Source organism: Dreissena polymorpha, chromosome 14, assembly GCF_020536995.1.
Source record: "Dreissena polymorpha isolate Duluth1 chromosome 14, UMN_Dpol_1.0, whole genome shotgun sequence".
In the NCBI taxonomy this organism is placed as follows: domain Eukaryota; kingdom Metazoa; phylum Mollusca; class Bivalvia; order Myida; family Dreissenidae; genus Dreissena; species Dreissena polymorpha.
In genome coordinates, this window is record NC_068368.1 from 53,763,627 (window position 1) to 53,786,684 (window position 23,058).

Here is a 23,058-nt window from a genome sequence, read left to right on the forward strand (position 1 = left end):
ATTATCTTGTGACACTTCGATCATTGATTTTTTCAACGAGATTAAGGTCATAAAACCTTCCAGATTCATGCCTGTGGGCAATCGACTATTACATTCGCGTAATTGGGTTAATAACCATGTATACCGGTGGAAAGTAATGAATTCACCCAACAGCATTTGAAACAGTGTCATCTCATTAAGGAAGCAGAATGTTATCTGTTTTTACGTTGTTGTTATTTATCATTTCATGCAAGAGTTAGCAAAGCTGTGAAGTTTTATTTATCTTTAAGCAGAAACAAAGAGTTAATCACAAGATAATTATTGTACATTGATTAATTGCATTTATTTTTATATAATTATAATTTTCGGACACATTAATTTTTGTCTCTTAATTTTCGGACGCCTGTAATTTTTGAAAAGTATCTAAAAATTTTGACACGAAAAAAATATTTTTAAGTGTCCAAAATCTTAGAGTAATTGCGATATTATCAAACTCAGCACAAAAATGTTGAAAAAACTATATTACTAAATACTAAAGTTGAGTGGGAATATTGACATAAGTACGTTTGTGATACTAGTTCCTGGCCTTTATGAACTACATTATCGAAAATTATACACCTAATTTGTTTCCTTTATTTTCATTTGGTTTTGTTCCTGTACATTTTAGACGAATTTAGTATGACCATAGCAATATAGTGGTGGGATACGCTTCAATCTATTCAAATGGTTTCGGTACGGAAACTAATTTATTCTTTGTAACGTTTCTTTAATGCATTTATACATAAAGTTCGGTGTCAGATTAATATTTTCTGGATTGATTATTATTTTATTGGTATAAATCTGGTAATTTATAAACAACACATGTTATTTGTCTCTAGAACGTTCATCAAATACCTTCTTTTAATTTATACAAACATACTTATATTTACTTTTATTTCATTGTTACAAAGTTATCTCTTTATGCATGTGCTGTATGCATTGAAGTTCAAGATAAACTCACCTTAACAAAGTAATGTTTTGCACAAGTTTTTTTAAAATGTACCTTGTTCACAAAGCAATGTAATAATATTGTAAACAAATATTTTAACATTAAAACTACGGTTTATGCAAGTTTTTTTAGAAATTCGTAGAACATTGTGTAGAACATTGTTGTTGTTGTGGTTAAGATATATGTGAAATATTTGTAAATGTTGCATTTATTTATTATTTGCTTTTAACCACAGATGGTTTTGCAAAAACACAATCTTTTTCAATATTTGTGCAATATTATTTTAATTTTTGGCTATATACCAATGATTTTGCAAATCTTGTTCAATTATTTTAAAATATTATTGTAAATCATATATATTATTTCATAATAAATGTTATTGAATAAAATGTATTACTAAATAGTTGTCATTCCATGTAGTCAGGTCAATATACACGTTGACTCCCATAAATTGCTACAAAAGGTATTTTCACTGATCCTGGTAGGGTAGCAAGTACTTTATGACGTATCAAAAGTTTACCGAAATCTGACCTCCTTAAAATTGTTTTCTTTTTCAAGATGGCCGCCCAAACCTATTTATGATCATCACTATGTAACTATCCACTCAATTTTGATGTTTTTGGTGTCTTTACCAAGGTTTCGGGAACCAAGGGACACTTTAAGATCATCAGACATAGTGTAAGTTAATTATGATACACATAATTCCAACATGGCCTCAAAAAATAGCCACTGCCACAACGATAAGGTCACAAGTCCATAACGTTTTACTCAAAGGTGATGATTTTTTTTGTTAAACAGCATAGTTTTGTAGACAACGAACACTTTGATTGAATTGTTGATATCACTTAGCAGATGATTCATCATAAAATCCCATTTATGACATTCAGCTGTCCACTATCACCGTATACACGGTCTGCATCCTCGCCGATTAACGTTGTGGGGCTATGGACGGGATCATTCCACTTAATTACGCAAGATATCGTATGCATTACTTAAGGTCTATGGAAAATCTTCCTGCACATGTCCGAGAAAGATTTATTGCTGGTGAGCATGTGAAGCGCCATCATGCCGGGCTATAGAATGGTATCTGGTCGGATATGTTAATTGAGACCACATTTATGCGCTATGGCCATGGACCTGGAGGAATTATAGTCATAACACATTACACATGCAGACGAGTCATCTGCTCGAGTGAAAGCCGATAGTGCTGATCGGCAGAATATTCAACAGAAGTTGGATACATGCATTGATCCAATGAATCCTGCAGAACACAGCACTGGTGTCTTAATGTATCAGGACGAATTGGTAATGAATGTGTCAACGTTGATGATGCTCTAGCAATTGTGATGGAACAGATGATTGCCTTTGAAAACACATGGCCCGAAGGTTTTCATAGCAAATTGACCAACAAGGTTATAACATTGGCCATCAACAAAAAGGGGGTGACATGTGAGGCAGGCACAATCTATGACACGGATTTGATATATGAAAGAGTAATAGGTTTAATGTCATCAAGATCAGTCGACTTGAAAGATGTCCTAAGCCACGAACTTTCAACACTACCGACCTCAATGTTTGATAACAATGGTAACATGAAGATAGCTTCATCAAAAGCAACATTGAAGAGGAAACTACAAGTAACCCAGTCAGCTAGGCTTTCATCAACGCCAGACACAATTGTAATAGATGGTTGTGCAATTCTATGGTGCATACATTGGCCTGCAAATGGTACAGTGCAGGATTTTGTGAATAGTCTGTGGCGATTTGTATTACTACATTTGAGTTCTTGTGATGTGTATCTGATATTCGACCGATACCATCCATACAGCATTAAGAGTGGAACAAGAACCGGAAGAGCTAGTAGTTGCAAGAAAAATTGACCACCTCAACACCTCTCCCAGCCCAGCAAATTATATTGACAAATTTTGAAAATAAGGTTCAGTTGATAGACCTAATATGTGAAGACTTCAGATGTTGGGAGAATGATCTACAAGAAGTACAACATAAACTTATGATCACAGGTTCATCGGATATTCCAGTAGAAATTCATAGAAATAACATCATGGACAGAGTGGATTTGCGAACCACCCATGAGGAAGCCGATGTAATTATTCATTGACAAGTTGTGCAGGCTATAGAAGAGGGAGCTGTCTGTGTCAAGGTCATATGCGACGATACTGATGTGTTTGTATTACTACTACATGTATATTTGACTATGAACCATACACGTACAGTCTTAATGGAAAGCACTAGTGCAGACAGAACGATTGTTGATATTGGTGCTACAACACAGAAAAACAAGGCAATAATTCCAAGTTTATTGGCAGCCCATGCGTTGTCCGGCTGCGACACAGTTGTTAGGCTAACTGGGATTGGAAAAATTAAGGTCATCAAACAGTTAGAGAAAGGATTACACCTTGATCATCTTGGTGTCAATGATGCAAGTTTTGATCTTGTTTTGTCAGAAGCAACATCCTTTATTGCAGCGTGCTATGGACGTTATAACAAAGCTAGTATGTCAGATGTCAGGTATGAAGTTTGGCTTTCCAAAATAGGGAAGAAAAATTTAAGAAATATGCCAAAACTACAAGCGTTGCCAACAACAACTGAGTCTTTCTTAGAAAATGTCAAAAGAGCTCATCTTTAAGCATGCATTTGGAAAGCCACCTTAGAACAAGATCCCCCAACATTCAATGTGACTGAGTTTTGTTGGAAAAAAGAGGTAGTAGGCAAGGTTCTTTCACCCGTCCTAATTGCCGATGACAAACCGCTAGCCCCAGCAAGTGTGTTGAAACTAGTGTCGTGTGGTTGCTCATCTGATCAACCTTGTGGAACAGCAAGTTGTGGGTGTTATGGGGCACACCTGGCATGCACCATGTTTTGCAGCTGCTATCAAACGTGCAACTGTGCGAACAGATTAACAAAGGAGGCAGATAACAATAGTGACAGTGAAGCGGAAGACTGTGACAGTAATGATGAAGCATAACAAATAAATAACAAAACACAATAAGAGGGAGTAAGTTACTCTTTATTAATAAATAACTGGTTGTTGTTGTCATGTGTATAACGTTGTTATGTAATCCCTATACTTTTGGTACTGTTAAGAACTGTATCATTGAGACGGTACTAATGTGGAGCTGAACCATATGGTTTTGATCAAAATTAAATTAGTTTATGGTGTAGTATTCATCTTTTTTTATATGGATTTCACACTTTGTCTGCTATTTTGACCTCCATTGTTTAAATTCAAGTGTATTGAAATCAGAATTTTGCATTTGAAATGAGGAAATGATTAAAAGATAAAGGTTCAGAGTCAATAACGCTATGATGACAGTTTGCTCGTAAAAAGTGTCGCATTTTTCTCAATAAACGGCCATTTTTTCGGCCAATTTGGATTTTCTTTTGTGTTTTTAATATGTAATTATTTATTTTTATGTTCTAACATTATCGTTCAACAAAGAAACAAAAAAAAACAACACTTACTTTGAGACAAAATAAAGCAAATACATAATGTTTTTGAATAGTTATGATGATTTCATCATTTTGGCAGCCATCTTGGCGGCCATCTTGGATTTTGCAAAATGCTCAACAATGCCAGAGTTGCATCCGATGGATTCTAAATCAGGACATGTTGTAGAACACGTTTATGCAAAACTTTTTATGCATACTATAAATCCAAGTATTTTGCTTCACATCCAGACTAACTGTTGCTTTAACAATATCAACTTCTACATCATGTAGTGACACAAGTACCTAACATACCCTTTTAGTAAAGTTTTAGTCAGAGCTGTGCAGATCAGAGCAATCATGTCTGCCTTGCTTTTGTCACGAGAAAAAAAGTCATTTTTTTGCATGATCATTCTTCTCTTTGTTGAAACTCAAACTCGGGTTCACGTTTTTGTCCTCGTCTCTGGTGTGTGATTTCTTTGATAGAAAAAACCGTCTTCGTAACCATCGAACACCACCTCTGCTTGTCCGTGAAATCTGCATAAAACTCGGCTATTGTTTGTGTAGCCATTTTTCCATGGTAAACTATGAAGCAAAGAGCCACCATCAAGCACGTAACAATCTGATTCAGGAATACAGTTCATCACAGCCTCACTTGATACGTTTACAGCTTGATCTCTCATTTACTGAATGATCTGAGGCTTGTTTGCTTTACGAAGTTTGTTCCTGGCTTCAAAGAGTGCAGGAGGATGGGGACTTATACAACAATATGTCTTCAAGGGAAAGATCTCGAGATTTCGACACTACCAGGAAACGCTGAAACAGAAGGGTAGGATAGTAGGATAAAAAGCACGGTCTTTAGCAATCTTAATAGCGGAGCTATTCCCAAGATTTTGGTAACTGTCTTTTCTCTTAGATTTATAAAACAAAGGTCGACTTTCCTATGATATATCTTATGATCTTGTTCCCAACCTCTTGAAATGCATGAACATTCACATATGATCCAGCCACTATTCAATGTACAATGTTTTGCAAAGATGATCAGCTGTGTAGGATGAGAAGGTTGTAATCTTTGTCTGCATTTTCTCGAGATCAGAAGCATCTCTTTCGATGCGCACCTCCAGTGTTTGCTCACTGGCAATATCACTGCTAAGCCGAGCCCAGCACTGATTGCTCATACGAACAACGTGAAAACAATTAACGAACTTTTGATAAACTGCAGTAAAGACGGAAAGACAATTGGATACTGCCTGCAAATGCATCATCCAACAACCAGTACGACCCTTCCTTGGCTTGCTTACCATAAGGTGATAATTAAGCAATAATTGGCTTGTCTTTGTGGTTTTGGCAAGTTCATGTTTCTTCTTCTCTGTAGCTGTCTCAAGTTTGATCTAAACGTAAGAACATAAAGCATATGCGTCGTCTCGCCTCTAACAATTAAAGAGTACAACTCCTCTGCCTGATCAAACACTATCTTAATCTCGGGATCTTTCTGATATGAGCTGGCTGTGTAAGCACTTCTCAATACGAAAATGGCCCCTAAAATCCGTCTGGACAGCTTTACCTGTCATAATGTGCACAATCGCATTGTCCCCGTAAACATAGATGTTTTTAGACCTGTTCCTTCAATGATGGATTCTATTGTCCCCAGCTAGTTCATGAGTGTATTAAAACACCTCAATATCAGAACAATACTGTGTTCAGGCAACTACTTTGTGGCACATCAATGATGATTTTGACAGCCTTCCAATACAAATGTTTGTCAAGCGTTAAAATGGTGGGAAGGTTGTGCTTCATGGCAAGGTTACAAACACAGACTAATGTTGACATAATGCACAACTTATCCCTAGAGTACAACTGATTATAGGCATGATTTTGACTGACGACTCCTCAGGGTGCTGAGTTTTCTGATGCAAAAAATATGCATCAATCCCTGCAAATTCGGTGTTGCCTGCCTGAAGCTGAAGAAGACTACTCACAAAATATCAATCCTCTTGTAATAATCCAGAAATCGCATCCGGTCTTCGAATACTACCTCATAACAAACATGACTTGCCAACCGGTACTCCAAGATATGAATTTTGTCTTATTTCTTGTGTTCAGCTCTGTGGGCTGTTTTGCGGAATCAGAAAATTCGTCCGTGATGCAGGGGTAATGGATGTATTGACACCCATCCCATGAAAAGTACATTTGCCGTCAAGGGTGATAGTATTGTTATCAACACTATCGGTGGCAGGGTTAACAAAGATCTCCAACAAATTTCAGGATATCAGGTTCCACAAAATCCGCTGCATTCGAAAATTACCTTCAAACGATGTAGATGATTGATTTGAACAGCAAGTCCCCCTTGTAGTTGTGCAATGACAGCTTGTGAGCGAACTGCTTCAATAATAGCACGACCAACTGCCGCAACCTTACGTATTGTGTCTTTTCCATAGCATAACCATATAACATCTGAACAGGATCACGGGCCTCTAAAACTTGGTCACTATGTACTCAGCCAAAATGCCATGTGTCCAAGTTAACCTTACAACCACAGAGTATGCAGTCTTTATGACTTTCAAAACCTCCACTTGATTGCCTTGTGGTTCTCTTTGATACTGAACTACAACTTTGCTTTGCAGCATAACTTTTAATGTTTGTATCATTTGTGTACTGCTGACAACATTTTTTTATGTACTTTAGTCACCCCCTGTACGTCGATAATCCAAACTCAGTTGGATAATTCAAACTGAAGAAAAAAATGTTGGCCTAAACTGAAACTGAAAGGTAGATGACTATTTTAGCATTTCTGCTAATTTAGTAACTACAATGACGTAATTGTTCTACATATGTGATAGTGAATGTCTGACACACACAGGCGTTTTCAATTTTGCAATGATTTAATAGTTTTCTAGTAAAAAACGATAAATTTGTCTTCGAAAAATGCTAATTTACATGAAATGCGACCTATGTGTTGAATTATTTACACGTTAATTGACAAAACGAGCGAACGAAATTGTAACAGAGATATGCCAAATTATATCAGGAAGGTCCTTTAAAATTTTCCTTTTAACACCTAGTGTGTTTCTGTGTTAACATCATGTATTTGCAGGACAGGTATTACACTTTATGGATAAATCCAAACTGACATAAAGACATCTGGCAGTTTGGTCATTATCCATCGACTTCTTGATGTTAGTTTGGAATTATCCATACATTAGTTAGGTCATTATCCAGTTTGTATATTTTTGTCCCAAACAAATACGAATATATTGCGTTTTCGAGCATTTACGCCAATATTTTACTTTACATACATACATGAAAGGTAAATACATTTTATATATTTAAGTCCAAGCATTTAAACATTACAAACCTTCGATTACAATTGTTTTTGGCCTTAACCTTTCGACAATTTCATTTACTTGTTCAAGATTTTCAAACATATTCATTTTATTTTGACGTAATTGTTTTTAATTGTTATAGGTTTATTAGCGCATTGTGTCCGGCAAATAACATTTTATAAAAAAGAAACGTTTATCATGTCACAACTAAACATAAATAAACGTGTTCATAACAATAAATGACTGAAGTCTTTATTTCTGTCGCCATTTGTTTCTTCAGTTTGAATTATCCTACTCAGTTTGGATTTTCGACGTACAGGGGGTGTTAGTGCCAGCCTCAGTTACAAGATCATATTTCCGCTTCACACTTGCTTAATTTATTCATTTCACTCCATTCCACTGAATAGCACCCCAGTTATTATCGGAATTCTCAATCTCCTCCTTGCAAATTGGACACACATCTTGTCTGGATGTGTTTGCACTCATTATAAATTATTTATGACAAAAAGAGACAATAATAACTTGTTGAATGCTCTGATTTGAAGTGCTGCAATTAGCATAGAAAGGGCCTAATATAGTGTTGACGCAACCATAACAATCAAACAAGTATGAGGCAGTGTTTAGCACACGGAGGTCTGATATGTTTGTTTAGTGGTGGTCTGTTTTTATATTTTGTTGTTTATGACGTTTGAGCTTTAATAACGGAATACAATGTTAAACTAGGGATAAATATTTAAAACAAAACATAAAAATATATTTATTATAAAATTACGACAAAGGAATAACAAGTTTGAGTCAATAGTTGTGCACTTACTGTCATTGTATTAGCGGTCATTTGGACGTCATGTTGGATTTTCCGTTACGTAATGTATAAACATATTTTTTATTATCTTAATGTGTTATTTGCCACCAAAAACCTAAGTATTGACACAAAAATAATGAAATTTGGGCGAATACTCACATAGTTATCATCATTATTAGGTTTTTGCGGCCATCTTGGACGCCATCTTAAAAAACAAACTTTCCGGTGGTCTGAGTAAGGTAAACTTTTGATATGATATAAAGAACATCCTACCCTACCAGGATCAATTAAAATACCTTTTATAGCAATGTTTTGGGGGTTGAGTGGTATTGTTTTCATATATTGACCCGACTAATGCGTTGGTGCGTGCGAACAAACGTCCAACTTTATCAGGCTCCTGTTATAACTAAAAATATGGTGACGATAGATTGTACAAAAAATGAATAACAACTGAAAAAAATTCATCATTTGCACCTATTTCTGCACTATTATATTGACAGCAGCAATGTTTAAATTGACTCAAATTGAATTGTCTTATGTTTTATCTAAAGAAATAATAATAAAATAATGTTTTTATGTTTTCTTGTATGTATTGTGTGGTTTTATATAGGTAAAGGTCACAACATTTGTTGTATCATGGTGAAGTTCAAAATTGAGTCACGTGGGGTCAAAACCATGTCAATAGGTCAAATCAAAGAAACAGCTTGTGACCGTTTTAGAAGACACATTTCTCCCCAATCATCATGAAACTTACTCAGAACATTTTTTATTTCATCTCGGCCGAAATCGGAAATGATTCATAACCGTTGCAATCGTGTCAACCAGGATTGCGACGGGACCTTTAAGTACTTTTTTTACACTTCTGTTTTAGTTTCTTCTTTTTATGTTATAAATCGGCGAATTATATAACCAGTAAGGCTTGGATCAATCTGTTATATGTAAATTATCATACGACAAAAGTTGTATTTTATAGTTAACAAAAATAAAGGGTTTGTCGGTAAATATATAAAACACTTACTTAAAATGTATATTCGTGTTACACGGGTCATTCTTATTTTATTGATGTTTCGTTGTTGCGCCTGTTTCAAAGTATTGAAAAATAGTTACAAACTACAATTACTCTGCCATTTACCCGTAGGCATAAAACAATAATTGGATGGAGAACAGACATAATTATGAATTATATAAAAAGTATATTTACGTACATGAAAGATGTAACATATATCTGAACAACAAATTACTTAATTAAGTAATGAAAAGAATCAGCATGCGTATACAATCGCATATTAAGTCTATATAACACAAACAAACAGCGATTAGCATCGGTACACATATCTCAATCGACAATTATACATTAAAATGCAGGCAGATTTCCAAACAATGTCAGGGAATACATTTTCCACTTTAACGAACACTGCGCATGCCTTTATGGGTGTATCGCTGCATAAACCAGACTTCACTTTCAAATTGTCTCTATGTTCTGTAATTTCCTCCTTGCCTTCTAAACGCTTGCGGTTTCTTTACACATACGTATACAATTATAATAACGGCCAGAAGAACAATGACCCCTACCGCGCATCCTATCACGGTAGGCAAAATCCAGTATGCGAAAACACCTTCTTGGTTGGGAACTGTACTAGTGATATTGGTCGACCCAGTTGTCACTGAGAAAACATTCGATGTCGTAAATTCTGCCATAGTGGTTGATATGTTTGGAGTCGTGGAAACCGACTTTGTTGGTGTAGACTCATTGGAAATTGATGAAGTGTCGGTTGCGTTTGTGTTTGAAGGCTTTGTTGTGGTAGAAAGATTGCCACTGGTGGGATCTTTTGTAGTATACATATCTTGTGTAGTAGAAGAAACGGTTGATCTAAATGTGGTTTGATTTGTAGTCGTTGTTGATACGGTTGAAGAAGCTGACGATGTTGATGTAGACTCAGTGGAATTTGATAAAGTGTCAGTTGCGTGTGTGGCTGAGGACTTTGTTGAGGAAGAAAGATTTCCACCGGTGGAATCTCTTGTAGTATACAGATCATGTGTAGTTGGAGACACGGTTGATGTATTCTTGGTTTGATATGTAGTTGTTGCAGAGACTGTTGCGTTTGTTGTTGCCATTGAGGACAATGACGACACGTTTGAATTGGTTGAAGTAGACATAATGGATGATCCTTCTTTGGTATAATCAGTTGTGGGTATTGTCACATTTGTACTCGGTTCAGTTGACGTAATGGTTTTGGGTGGAGTTACTGTATTAAGAGCTGTGGAGCTTGCAATTGATGATACAGTTAAGGTTTCCGTAGTTGACGTCGCAGATTCTGACGAGAAAACGGGGGTAGTGGTGTTTATATCATCCGTTATGGTCAATGAAAAATTTGCAAGGAACGTTTTTGGAGGAATACCATGGTCCTTCGCCAGCAGTCCAATGACTATAACACCAGGATTAAGTGGCGTTACAACCGTCAACGATGCGGTTAAAGCCGAAGTTTTATTTATTAGAAACTCGGTGGTGTTCGACAACATGAGTATGTCTACCTCATCGTTATCCAGGTCGTATGCTACGACATTTAGTACAGTAGAACCCACAGGTGTTACACGCCGAACCTCGTGAACTAAGGAAGTCATGTTAAATTTAGGTGCATACATGTTTTCACTACCGAATGTTAGTTGATATATCGTGTCGATGGACATGTTCGTTGAATTGGAAACGTAGTCAAACAGGTGAATTAATGTTTTATCTTTGATATATGTTGTTTGCCAAACATTCTTATGAAGAAATAACGGTCGATGTCCATCAACAGCTTCCGCGTAAATCAGCTTTTCATTGGGTTTATATGTGTTTTCCAATCTGCTATATATCCAGTTGCTCACATGTTTCTGTATTGCTATGGTAATATTTGTGTAGATTTTGTTCATTGATCTGACAAACGATAGTGCAGTAACGTTTGTAATATTCGCGTGTGTAACGGCCATAACATCCAACCCGTTGTTGCTATTATAAAGTCGGTCAGGAATGTCGTCAACGTCAATATAGTCGTTAACCAAAAAGTCATCAAGTCCGTCATCTTTATCTGAATTGTTAATGCGAACAAGATGAAACAGTTCGTGGTATCCTAAATCGTCCAGGAGAGACAACTGAGGATCTCCGAGTGGATTTATGTTCTCGAATGTTGCGCTGTAGTTAAAGAACTTGCCCATGAGCGATGACGTCATTAACCATCGCGCCGTTTTAGTCTGAGAGGATGAAATATCCCCGAAATCAACTATCAATGATGGCGTTATTGAGTTCGACCCCATTTGCGCACCGATTATTTCGAATGCTACTAACAATCCTTTCTCATTCTCGATTATTTCCGGCTGGCCGGATGTTATCTTTAACGCGCGGGCAATACCGTACCCCTTATTCATTACCATAACTGCAAGACTAAACGGAACAACAGGTTCCACTGTCTGTGTCATCGGATTGTCTCCTTGGACGTACTTTTCATGGAAATAGTGAACAATAAGACTAGGATTTGGCTTGACCGTTATTGTGTCCGGAAGCAAGGGCAATGAAAACTCTGATCCACCTACGCTATATGACAATGTCCCACCAACGTCATACAGGGTGTCGTCTTGAGGTGCAGCGGTCGAATAAGGGATTATCAACCACTCTGCTGACCCTGAGGTGTCCCTTTGAAGACTGCCAGTGCCATCTACCCCACTTAGTCCAATCAGTGTTGGCTTTCCTGAAAGAAAAAACGCACACATTTTATTGGCAAAGTTTCCTACCTATTTCAACACTTGCAAACGGAACACACATACTTCATACTTCTGTTAAAAACATAAAACATTACCAATTGAAAATTTGTCGATGTTATTCGTTGACGATCCGTAAGTCGGTCTGATTTCTATCTGAACTTTGATGTTTTGTAGATCAGAGTTTTCCCCATTTTCGATCTCCAGGCGAGCAGTAAATGCATCGCGAGTAAGAACCAGTTCTTGGAGAATGCGAACTCTAACACTTGCACAAACACCGTCCTCCTTCGAACCTCCTTCCGAACTCTGAACACAGATAATTATGATAACTTGAACACGGCCATACTGCAGAACTTTTGATAACACAGTCCAATATTTATGTGAAATATAAAATAATTACCAATTAAAAAATTAGTTCATAGTAAGTGTCAATAAGTTTAAAATGTTAGTCACCAAAGTTAAAAATATAGAATTCACTGCATAAATCATTGCTTATAAAAATCAATATATAATATTAGAATTAGGAACGTTTAGCTTATTTAATTCAATTGTAGTCCCTTCTTTTGTTGTTGAATTTTAATTGTGCTGCTTAAAAGTAAGTTTTGATTTACAATTCAAAGTTTGGTTTATAAGTGTGGGCAAAGTGTGAGTTTCGGAATATAAACACACATTGCTTTCCCCTGACGGTGAAAATGTGTTTTTATGTGCCTTAATTTAGTGCGTTTGTGCTGTGCCGAGTCATCTATATTATTTCAAACTGTTTCTCCTGCTGATTCACCATGAATTTTAATTTGCTATTTTTTGATAATGTCTCTATTAGTAGCTTTTAAGTAATATATGTATATTTATTTTATGCTTTGCGGTGGTTTATAGAGAAATATCAGTGAATTAAAACTGAAAATTTTAAACAGTGAAAATTAAAAGCGAACATTTTCGGTAATTTTCAATGTTATACTGTGAAATGACGTAGTTTTCATGACGTTATGACGTCATTATTTCAGCAAAAATACAAAAATAATCATTTGTAAGCATTAACATAAAAAACATGTGTTGGATTTGGTGGAATATCGATTTTAATTCACTCATGCTCATATTTTTTTATATATTTTACTCGTGAACATATTTTTTATGATCACTCCTGAATTAAAATCGATATTCCACCAAATCCAACACAAATCCTCTATATGTTTATCAAAACAGATCTACAAAAGCAACAAACCTTCTTTTCCTCAGCTTGTTTGTAGGCAGAAGATGCATTATCATATTGGAAAAATATGTTAGCATAACCCTTTGCCGAGGCTGCATCTGTGTCCGTTATATACTGTTGAATTTTGGGTTTTAGGCGAGACAGACTTATCACCCCGCCTGTGTCTTCCAGTTCTGTCAGACTTCCGTTGTTCCATGCAGATGCTGAAAAAGTGATTTACACAACTCGTACACTTCAGAAGAAATATTTCTACAATTAAACTCAATTAAATAGTTTCTGATTACAAATACAAATCGAATGATGGGTTTCACCTGCTCATTGTACACAACCTGGGCACACATTGCTTAAATGTCATAGGTATCGATTGTTTACTTTGTATGACAAACGTTGTAACATAAATGTAAGTGTAAATACCTGTGTTATTCCACCGTTCCAGAAATCTACTAAGAATTGCCTTCGATGTTTCGTTTTTGACAGAGTTTTTAATAGATGTGCGTTCTTGTTCCGAAAGCATTTGACCCAAGTCAGTATCGTCCGATACAGTCTGTTTGAACGTCTGGAACCATGACGTTTCTACATCGAACCTGAAATATATTGACAAGAAATAATCCCAGTTTAATATGCAATGTGACTTAAATGTATGCTGTAGAATCTTAAAGTTTGCGTAAGTTAAAACATTGAACTTACAAAAAAAACGGGTATTAGGATGCAAAACAACAAACACAACGACAATGTAAATAAAATCGCTTTTTGAACCCACTTCCTGTGAAATATATAATTTAAACGGGTAGATTAAATCAGACAAAACTAAAAATTGTTAACATTGTTGCAAATCATCCTTGTACGCCGAAAAGCACTGAACAAGACAAAACACGTTTAAATAAAAACAGTTTATAGGTATGACTACTTTAACTTAATATTCGCAGCTCACATAATATTTTTAAACACGATAACTTAAATTTTCTAAATGTGATTGTTTAAATCAGCGTCGATTCAGTGTTTCGTATTGTAAAGGAGTAGACGGATTAGAGGGAGTAGACATCAGCTTTTAAAGCTTGTGCTTTGTTCTTTGCCAACAATAATAAATGAGGAATAATTATTGCAACTTTTTTGAAGAAAATCTGATCATTTTTTTCTATATACTGTTGATAATGATCGTGTATGTTTGAACAAAAGATAATTACAATCACTTTTTACTATTCACTCTTTATCAAAATCTTTTTTTCTATCGCTTTTTACTACGTTGTATATTCATATCATGTATTTCTGTCAAGTGCAGTTACTTTCATACATGCGCTTACATATGCCTTGAATCACATCTATGGTTTTCTCAAGAAGCTATTCATTTAATTATTTCAACACTTACGAATTATGTTGAATGACCGGCCTCTATGCATACTGCTTTACACTCTCATCTACGTTTTCATATTTTTTTTCTATTGCATTGTTTACTTATTTCTTGTATTTTCTCTAACCGTCACACTTTCATTCTGTTTTCTCTACATGGAACCGATAATTTGACCATATTGAGCCTTCCAAGAGTTTACTCTCTGCTCTTGTTTACATTGTTTGGCATGACAGCTGTTCACATGTTTATTTTGCTCTTGATTCTTATATCATGAGTAAAGGCCAGACAAGAATAGCTGTCATGTCCAACTTTCGCATCAACTACTTCTTACCGCTAGCAATCATTTAATTTTATCTCGTCGCTATCTTTAATATTCCCGTGTTTGTAAAAACTTTGGCTGTTTATATTGCTTCCACGTCCGAGTGCCATCTGACAATACAGACCCATGTACGTATCAGTCCAATCAGTCACAAAGTAATGCAAAATATCATGTTCTTTTTTCTATTGAATACAACAGTCTTTGTGTCAACACTTTGCCTATGGTTACGCTGTATTCTACTGATCATATCAGATGACATCCACCCAAACCCAGGGCCATCAGCAAGTGTTCCTCATCATCACTAGAACCCCGTAGTGACTCATCACTAGATATGTCCAATCTTCTCAATTCTTCTCACAATTTGTCGATAGTACACTATAATGTGCAAAGTCTTCTTCATAAGCTGGATTTGCTAGATGCAGAATTAACACCAGTTGATATCATCACTATCTCAGAAACGTGGCTATCAGAATCCATTAATAACGACCAGTTATTCATACCAGGTTTTATCATTCCTGTCCGTCGCGATCGAACTCAAAATTCACACGGCGGAGTTGCTGTATATGTCAAAGATGGTATTAATTTTACTCGAAGACCAGATCCAGAGATAACTAATCTTCAAGCAAATTGGTTGGAGGTTCGACCTCATTCTAATAAACGAAATTTAATCGGAACCTTTTACAGACCACCCAACTCAGAAAACAATTATTTCAGTACAATTGAAGACTCAATCGGACTGGCAATAGAGACAGGCATAAAAGACATTATAGTTTTGGGTGACTTTAATTTAAACACCCAACTTGATCCAGCTAAACGTAAAATCGCCCCCATCTCGCAGCAGTTTGCACTCGACCAATGTATACAGGATCCCTCCCACTTTACTGAAACTTTGTCATCTATTATTGATATCATATTTGTTTCAAACAAAGAGTCTGTCATTTTCTCTGGTGTTGGTGAACCATTCCTTAATTAAGTTATAAGATATCACTGTCTCGTATTCGATATTCTTAAATTTAAAAGACCATCATCTCTATGTTATAAACGTAGAATTTGGAATTACGACTCAAGGAATTACGACTCTTTTCGAAGCAATCTATCAAATATTGAGTGGAATAACGTATATAGTAACAATATCGATACCTTTACTAAAAATCTCACTAACGTTTTACTTGTTACTGCAGCTGATTGTATACCAAACAAAGACGTCACTGTCCGCCAAGCCGAACCGCCATGGCTCTCATCGGAAATAAAATTAAAAATACGAAAACGAAAACGAGCTTATAGGAAATCTAAAACAACGAATTCCACATCTAACTGGACTAGGTTTCGTGTACTTCGTAATGATGTTGTTTATCTTGTCCGCTTCGCCAAATCAAATTATAACGACTCTCTTGCATGCAAACTAAAATCCAACAATTGCTCCTCGCGTGATTGGTGGAAAGTCCTAAAATCTTTCATAACAGTCAACGTTAGTAAAACTTTACCCCCACTTGTCAACTGCGCTGGTGAACTGGTTTTTGATGAACTATAAAAATCTGAAGTACTTAATGATTTCTTCGCTCAACAGACATATATAGATGAGTTTGGTCTACCGGAACTGGCAACCATTGAAAATCAACAGTCACTTTCTTCTATAGTAATAACCGCTTGCGAAGTAAAGGACGCTTTTATGAATCTGCCTTTGGGTAAAGCGTGTGGCCCTGACGGTATTTATAACAAAGTACTTGTAGAGGCATGCTATGAAATACGTCAACCACTTTGTGATCTCTTTAATATGTCTTTGTCGTCGTCAACAGTACCATATGATTGGAAAACGTCAAACGTTTGTGCAATATTAAAAAAGGGGACGTTTTCATTCCCTCGAATTATCGCCTAACTTCACTTCTGAATACCATGGAAAAAGTACTAGAACGGATTATTTTTAAACATGTATTTAATTTCTTTCGGGATTCTATTTTTTTCACAAGATTTTAATCCGGATTTATGCCAGGTGACTCGACTGTCAACCAGCTACCTTTACAACATGTTTTGTAAAGCACTAGATGATGGATTGGTGTTTTTCGATATAAGCAAAGCCTTCGATAAAGTCTGGCATAGTGACCTTTTAGCGAAGCTGAAACGCGCCGGTATCAAAGACAAACTTTTGAACTGGTTTTCTAACTATCTGTATCAAAGGCATCAAAGGGTAGTTGGTCCCCTATTATTCCTTGTATATATAAATGACATTACAATTGACATTCAAGCTCATATAAACCTATTTGCAGACGGCACTAGTTTATTCGTAGTTGTTGACAGTCCAAATTCTGCAGCCGCCGTTTTCGAACGCTATATAGACAACATTGAAAAATGGGCATATATATATTTGGTTGGTAAAATTCAATCCATTGAAGTCAGAATCACTTGTTATATCGCGTAAGAGGGACAAACCCTATCATATACCTATCCATATGTACGCTACTCCGATTCCCTCAGTGAATAGTCACACACATTTAGGCGTTAATCTGTCAAATAATGGAAGATGGAATCAACACATTGAGTGTATTAAGTTAAAGGCCTGGTCACGTGTTTACATTTTAAAAAAGCTTCGTTTTCGCCTTGACCGAAGATCTCTTTAAATAACTAACTTCGCGTTTATTTGACCTATTCTAGAATATGCAGATGTTGGGATAATTGTACGATGTATGAAAAAAATGAGTTAGATAAAATTCAAACTGAAGCTGCCCGCATTGTTTCCGGCTGTACCCGACTTGTGTCCTTAAGATTACTTCCTAACGAAATTGGCTGGGAAACTCTTGGCACAAGAAGGTCCACACACAAACTAATTATTTTCTTTAAAATGGTCAACAGTCTTAGTCCAGAATATTTGTCTATACTGTCTCCACAATCAGTTGGCGAGCGATCTGCAAGATCAATACATAATTCATCCCACTTAGATGGTACTCGGACTAGGACTTCTCTGTACCATCATTCCTTCTTGCCCTCAACAATTGCTGCTTGGAATTCACTTCCATGAGAAGCAAAGCTTGTTGATAACATGTCTGATTTTAAAAAGACCCTGGATCTTAACAAACCTCGTAATTATCTATTGCTCTATTATGGTAAGCGAAGACAACACGTGCTGTACACACGTCTAAGAACTGTAGTTCTCTTAATAAACACTTATTTGATAGAAATCTAGTTCCATTGCTACTTTGTCAATGCGGTAAAATAGAGGACACTACTCAATTTTTACTTGTCTGTCCATTATATGCAGCTATAAGATTAACTTTAGTAGGAACTATAGAACAATATACACGGATATATCACCCCGCACATAACTGTATGGAAATGATAATCTTTCCATCAGATATAATTTTGCAATGTTTGATGCAGTTCATAGTTTCACCGAAGGCTCTGGAAGGTTCAGAGTGGTTAACTATCGGTTCTCTATCTTTCAAATTAAAAAATAAATAATTTCTTGGATTATAATTACACCAGCAATATATTTTTTTCTTAATACATTGTTTCAACATTTTAAACAACTTTGATTCCAATCATACTCACAAACGTGTTTAAACTCGAATGATTATTCAAATGTTTTGTGTTTAAAATGCAAATACCGTCACTATGTTTGTAAATATACTACTAAGAAAAGGAACCCTACTAGCCTAGCTATCGTTCCAATCCTATAAACTTTAGATGTTTGTAACTTTTTTCGTAAAATACATTATTGAATAAATATGTTGACACCAAAGCTTAGATTATAACACGCTTCATAAACTCCGCCTAGTCGCAGTACACAGACGAGAAGAAATGCGTCATTTATTGCATATACACTCCACACATCCGTGAAGATAAACATTTAAAACCAATATGAACGAACAATTAACGAATTACTTAACAGTCCAACTGTTCGTGAAAATATTAAATGTTTTCTGTATGGGATCTATGCCAAATGGTATATCGGAATTAACATTTTTACTTGTTACTTGAACTTTTCCTATGTTAAAATTAGAGGTTAAGACGTTTTCTAAAAACTACTTAATAAATAATAGGATTTTCAAAGAAAAAATACCACTGCTGCCACTGCTGATAAGCCAAGAATGAGATGTGTCATTGTAAGACCTGACGTGTCTGCGCGATCGCTGACTATGTTTGCAGTGCGTTGAATACAAACACTTAGCATGGCGCCAAAACTGTAATGCTGCTTAAAAAAGAACCCGTTTTACAAAGCATTAAAGCGTGTCAAATCACGTACACACTGCACTTACATTGCTTCGTCTCCGAAGAACTCACTCATTATCTGCAAAAAGTTGCCTATAGGCTTTGTCGTCTGCATCATGTTAGTTACAACATCAGAACCGATTTCTCTGCGCCGTCGGCCCTCATCACATTTATAGGCAGCGTCAATAATGCATCTAAAAATAATTCAAATAAATATTTTATCACCAAGTAACAATTTTAAAACAGATTAAATTATTTACATTGAAGGAAATTGAATTAATTTCAACAAAAAGTATTACACTTAACCAAGTTGTAAATGCCACAACAGGAAATATAGAATACACGCCTTACTAATCTTTGATAACTTATAGGCAGATTCCTTTTAGAAAATAAGATCACCTGCTTTTGGTGATATTACTTTTTATTAAAAATATTGAAGCCCAGTAATTTTTAGATAACGAGCGCTCGAGTCGAGCGGCGCATAGTTCGGTATAAGAAAATATATAGACCAACTGAATACCAGATTACCTGACTGTGGTATACATCTCTCCACATCTGTATTGGCTACAAACAGGCATGGAACCAAACACGCATGCAAACGCTGTGTCCGCTATACCCAAAATGACGTTCAATGTGAAGAGAATCCAATCGCCGTTGCTTTTCTGTAAAGAAAATACAAATAACAATGTATAATAAATGTATAACAAGAGTTCCGCGGTCGGAGATGACCGCATTGAAGCCGGATTTTTGATTTAAATGACAGGAAAGTACCTTTCGTGTTTTTGTCAATGCAATACTTAAATTACTGAAATATTGTTCAAAGGTCAAAATGAAATGTAAGTACTGGCCAATCTTTATTTCAAGTTTGAAGACTCTAGGTACAAGCATACCAAAGTTATAACATGAAATAAGAACTTTAACATTTTTACATTCAAGGTCACAGTGACCTTGACCTTCAAATGAATGACCTTGAAATGTCCAGTGGTTACTTACTAGTTCTGGCCAACCTTCATGTCAAGTTTCAAGACTCTAGGTCCAAGCATACCAAAGTTATAACAACTTTAACATTTTTACATTCAAGGTCACAGTGACCTTGACCTTCAAATGAATGACCTTGAAATGTCCAGTGGTTACTTACTAGTTCTGGCCAACCTTCATGTCAAGTTTCAAGACTCTAGGTCCAAGCATACCAAAGTTATAACAACTTTAACATTTTTATATTGAAGGTCACAGTGACCTTCACCTTCAAATGAATGACCTTGAAATGACCAGTGGTCATCTGTTAATCCTGGCCAACCTTCATGTCAAGTTTGAAGACTCTAGCTCCAAGCATACCAAAGTTATACCATGAAATAAGAACTTTAACATTTTTACATTCAAGGTCACAGTGACCTTGACCTTCAAATGAATGACCTTGAAATGACCAGTGGTTACTAACTAGTTATGGCCAACCTTCATGTCAAGTTTCAAGACTCTAGGTCCAAGCATACCAAAGTTATAACAACTTTAACATTTTTTATATTGAAGGTCACAGTGACCTTGACCTTCAAATGAATGACCTTGAAATGACCAGTGGTCATCTGTTAATCCTGGCCAACCTTCATGTCAAGTTTGAAGACTCTAGGTCCAAGCATACCAAAGTTATACCATGAAATAAGAACTTTAACATTTTTACATTCAAGGTCACAGTGACCTTGACCTTCAAATGAATGACCTTGAAATGACCAGTGGTTACTAACTAGTTATGGCCAACCTTCATGTCAAGTTTCAAGACTCTAGGTCCAAGCATACCAAAGTTATAACAACTTTAACATTTTTTATATTGAAGGTCACAGTGACCTTGACCTTCAAATGAATGACCTTGAAATGACCAGTGGTCATCTGTTAATCCTGGCCAACCTTCATGTCAAGTTTGAAGACTCTAGGTCCAAGCATACCAAAGTTATACCATGAAATAAGAACTTTAACATTTTCGAGCACGCCGCCCGCCCGCCCGCCCGCCCGCCCGCCCCCCCGCCCGCCCGCCCGACAACATCAATCTATAAGCCGAGATTTTTTCAAAAAAAATCCGGCTAATAAAACTGCAATTATACTGCTGAACACAAGCTTTATTGCGAGTTCGAAAACAATAGCATATTATTTAAAAGAAGAAATATATACATTTAAAGTTTCATACCGCATATGACAGTCCTAAATCCGTTACTGCGTAGCTACAACCAATGATCGGGTTGTACACCAACGCGCAACTTTTTATCAGGGTTTTTGCACAATCACATGATAGTGGAGTTGTTGGACTGTAATCAACAGAACTGCCACTTCCGGTATTAGTTCCTCCTACACTTACTGCAAGCAAACGCATGCACATATTTAATGTTTATATTGAGCTTTTGTCCATACGAATTGTTGAGTTAGTTTTTACCATGTTATTTATTTCCAAAAATAAATGAATGCAATTAGTATTAAGCAACTTGTGTACAACTGCATATTTCAATTTTTTTGTATTTACTAATTATCGAATCAGTTAAGAACTTTTATAGTTTTGTTTTGTTAGACAGTCATAAACACTATTTAAATCCAACTTATTTTTATAATACGCAACATGAAAATATCTTATATATAAAGATTTGCAAACGGGCAATCTTACGTTTTGATAAACTTAACTTACAAGATGTACCACCACCGCCACCGCCACCACCTCCCCCACCGCTAATAGATAGACCACACGGCATAGGCCGCCCGTCGGGTGACTCGCGTACCAAGGTGATGTCGATAGCACGAGTTTGCAATGCACCACAGTCGTAATCGTAAAGCATTGCCAACCCACATATTACAGCCGCGACAACATTCCGCTTTCGCCTAGTCTTTAATGTTGCTTCAATTGGAACAATTATGGATGTGTTTGCTTCAACGCTGCCAATGTCATCGATGACCTGAAATCATTGGTAAACTAACTGACTTATCGTACCATTTATAACCCTTACGTAGAGTACGTTAAGTAATAATTGAACGAACATGTATTATATTTATATTAATAATTATATAAACATATGATGATGATGATAATGGTGATAATAATAATAATAAGTATCATGGTTATTGTTATATAAATTAATAATATTCTTCTTCTTATTTTAGTAGAATTAGTATAAGTGTTAGGAGTAGTAGTATCATTCTAATTCTTATTATTATTATTATTATTATTATTATTATTATGTCGATTAATATTGAGTTTATCATTATTATCAGTATTATTTAATACTACTACTACTACTACACGGTCTTATTACCCCAATTCTTAAATGTAGTAATTCCGACAAAAGAGATCCAAGTAATACAGAGGAATAACGGTTACATCAGCTATATACAAAGCGTATTGTTCTGTGCTTAACAATAGACTTACAAAATGGGTAGAGACTAACAATATTCTATCCGACACTCAAAACGGATTTCGTCCACAAAGAAGTACCATCGATCAGCTGTCCACTCTTATAAATATTGTTGATGCACGAAAGAAAAGCAAGAAAAATACTGTTGTCGCATAAGTGGACTTCTCTAAAGCTTATGACCGAATCAATCGACATAAATTATGGTCCAAGCTAGAAACTATTTACGGTTTAACCGGTAAATTCTTAAATGCTCTGAAATCCCTTTATGCATCCGTTAAATGTGTTGTACGGGTAAATAATTACATTTCGGAATGGTTTGAC

The 23,058-nt window shown here is 35.9% G+C and overlaps 2 protein-coding genes across 2 annotated transcripts in view; both read right to left on the bottom strand.

Moving 5' to 3' along the window:
- Positions 1–9,796: 9,796 nt before the first annotated feature.
- LOC127857375 (uncharacterized) lies at positions 9,797–19,896 on the bottom strand. Its single transcript, XM_052393772.1, has 7 exons — positions 19,880–19,896; positions 19,399–19,545; positions 13,896–14,065; positions 13,494–13,684; positions 12,373–12,580; positions 10,863–12,264; positions 9,797–10,829 (listed from the first exon to the last, which is right to left on the bottom strand). The coding sequence occupies exons 1-7, from the start codon at positions 19,894–19,896 to the stop codon at positions 10,013–10,015; spliced, it is 2,952 nt and encodes a 983-aa protein (XP_052249732.1). The 3' UTR covers positions 9,797–10,012.
- Positions 19,897–21,521: 1,625 nt separating this feature from the next.
- The window catches only part of LOC127857376 (uncharacterized), a 32,259-nt gene continuing 30,722 nt past the window's right edge, over positions 21,522–23,058 (bottom strand). Inside the window, exons 26-27 of the mRNA XM_052393773.1 lie at positions 22,017–22,281; positions 21,522–21,694 (exon numbers count right to left, since the gene is read on the bottom strand). Of these exons, the coding sequence (XP_052249733.1) occupies positions 21,522–21,694; positions 22,017–22,281 (438 nt within the window). The remainder of the gene's footprint in view (positions 21,695–22,016; positions 22,282–23,058) is intronic.

Coding starts and splice junctions, on each gene's coding strand:
- LOC127857375 (XM_052393772.1), bottom strand. Junction 12,265..12,372: donor CATCGACAAATTTTCAATTG/GTAATGTTTTAT, acceptor TTTTTCTTTCAG/GAAAGCCAACACTGATTGGA. Junction 10,830..10,862: donor AACACCACTACCCCCGTTTT/CTCGTCAGAATC, acceptor AACTACGGAAAC/CTTAACTGTATCATCAATTG.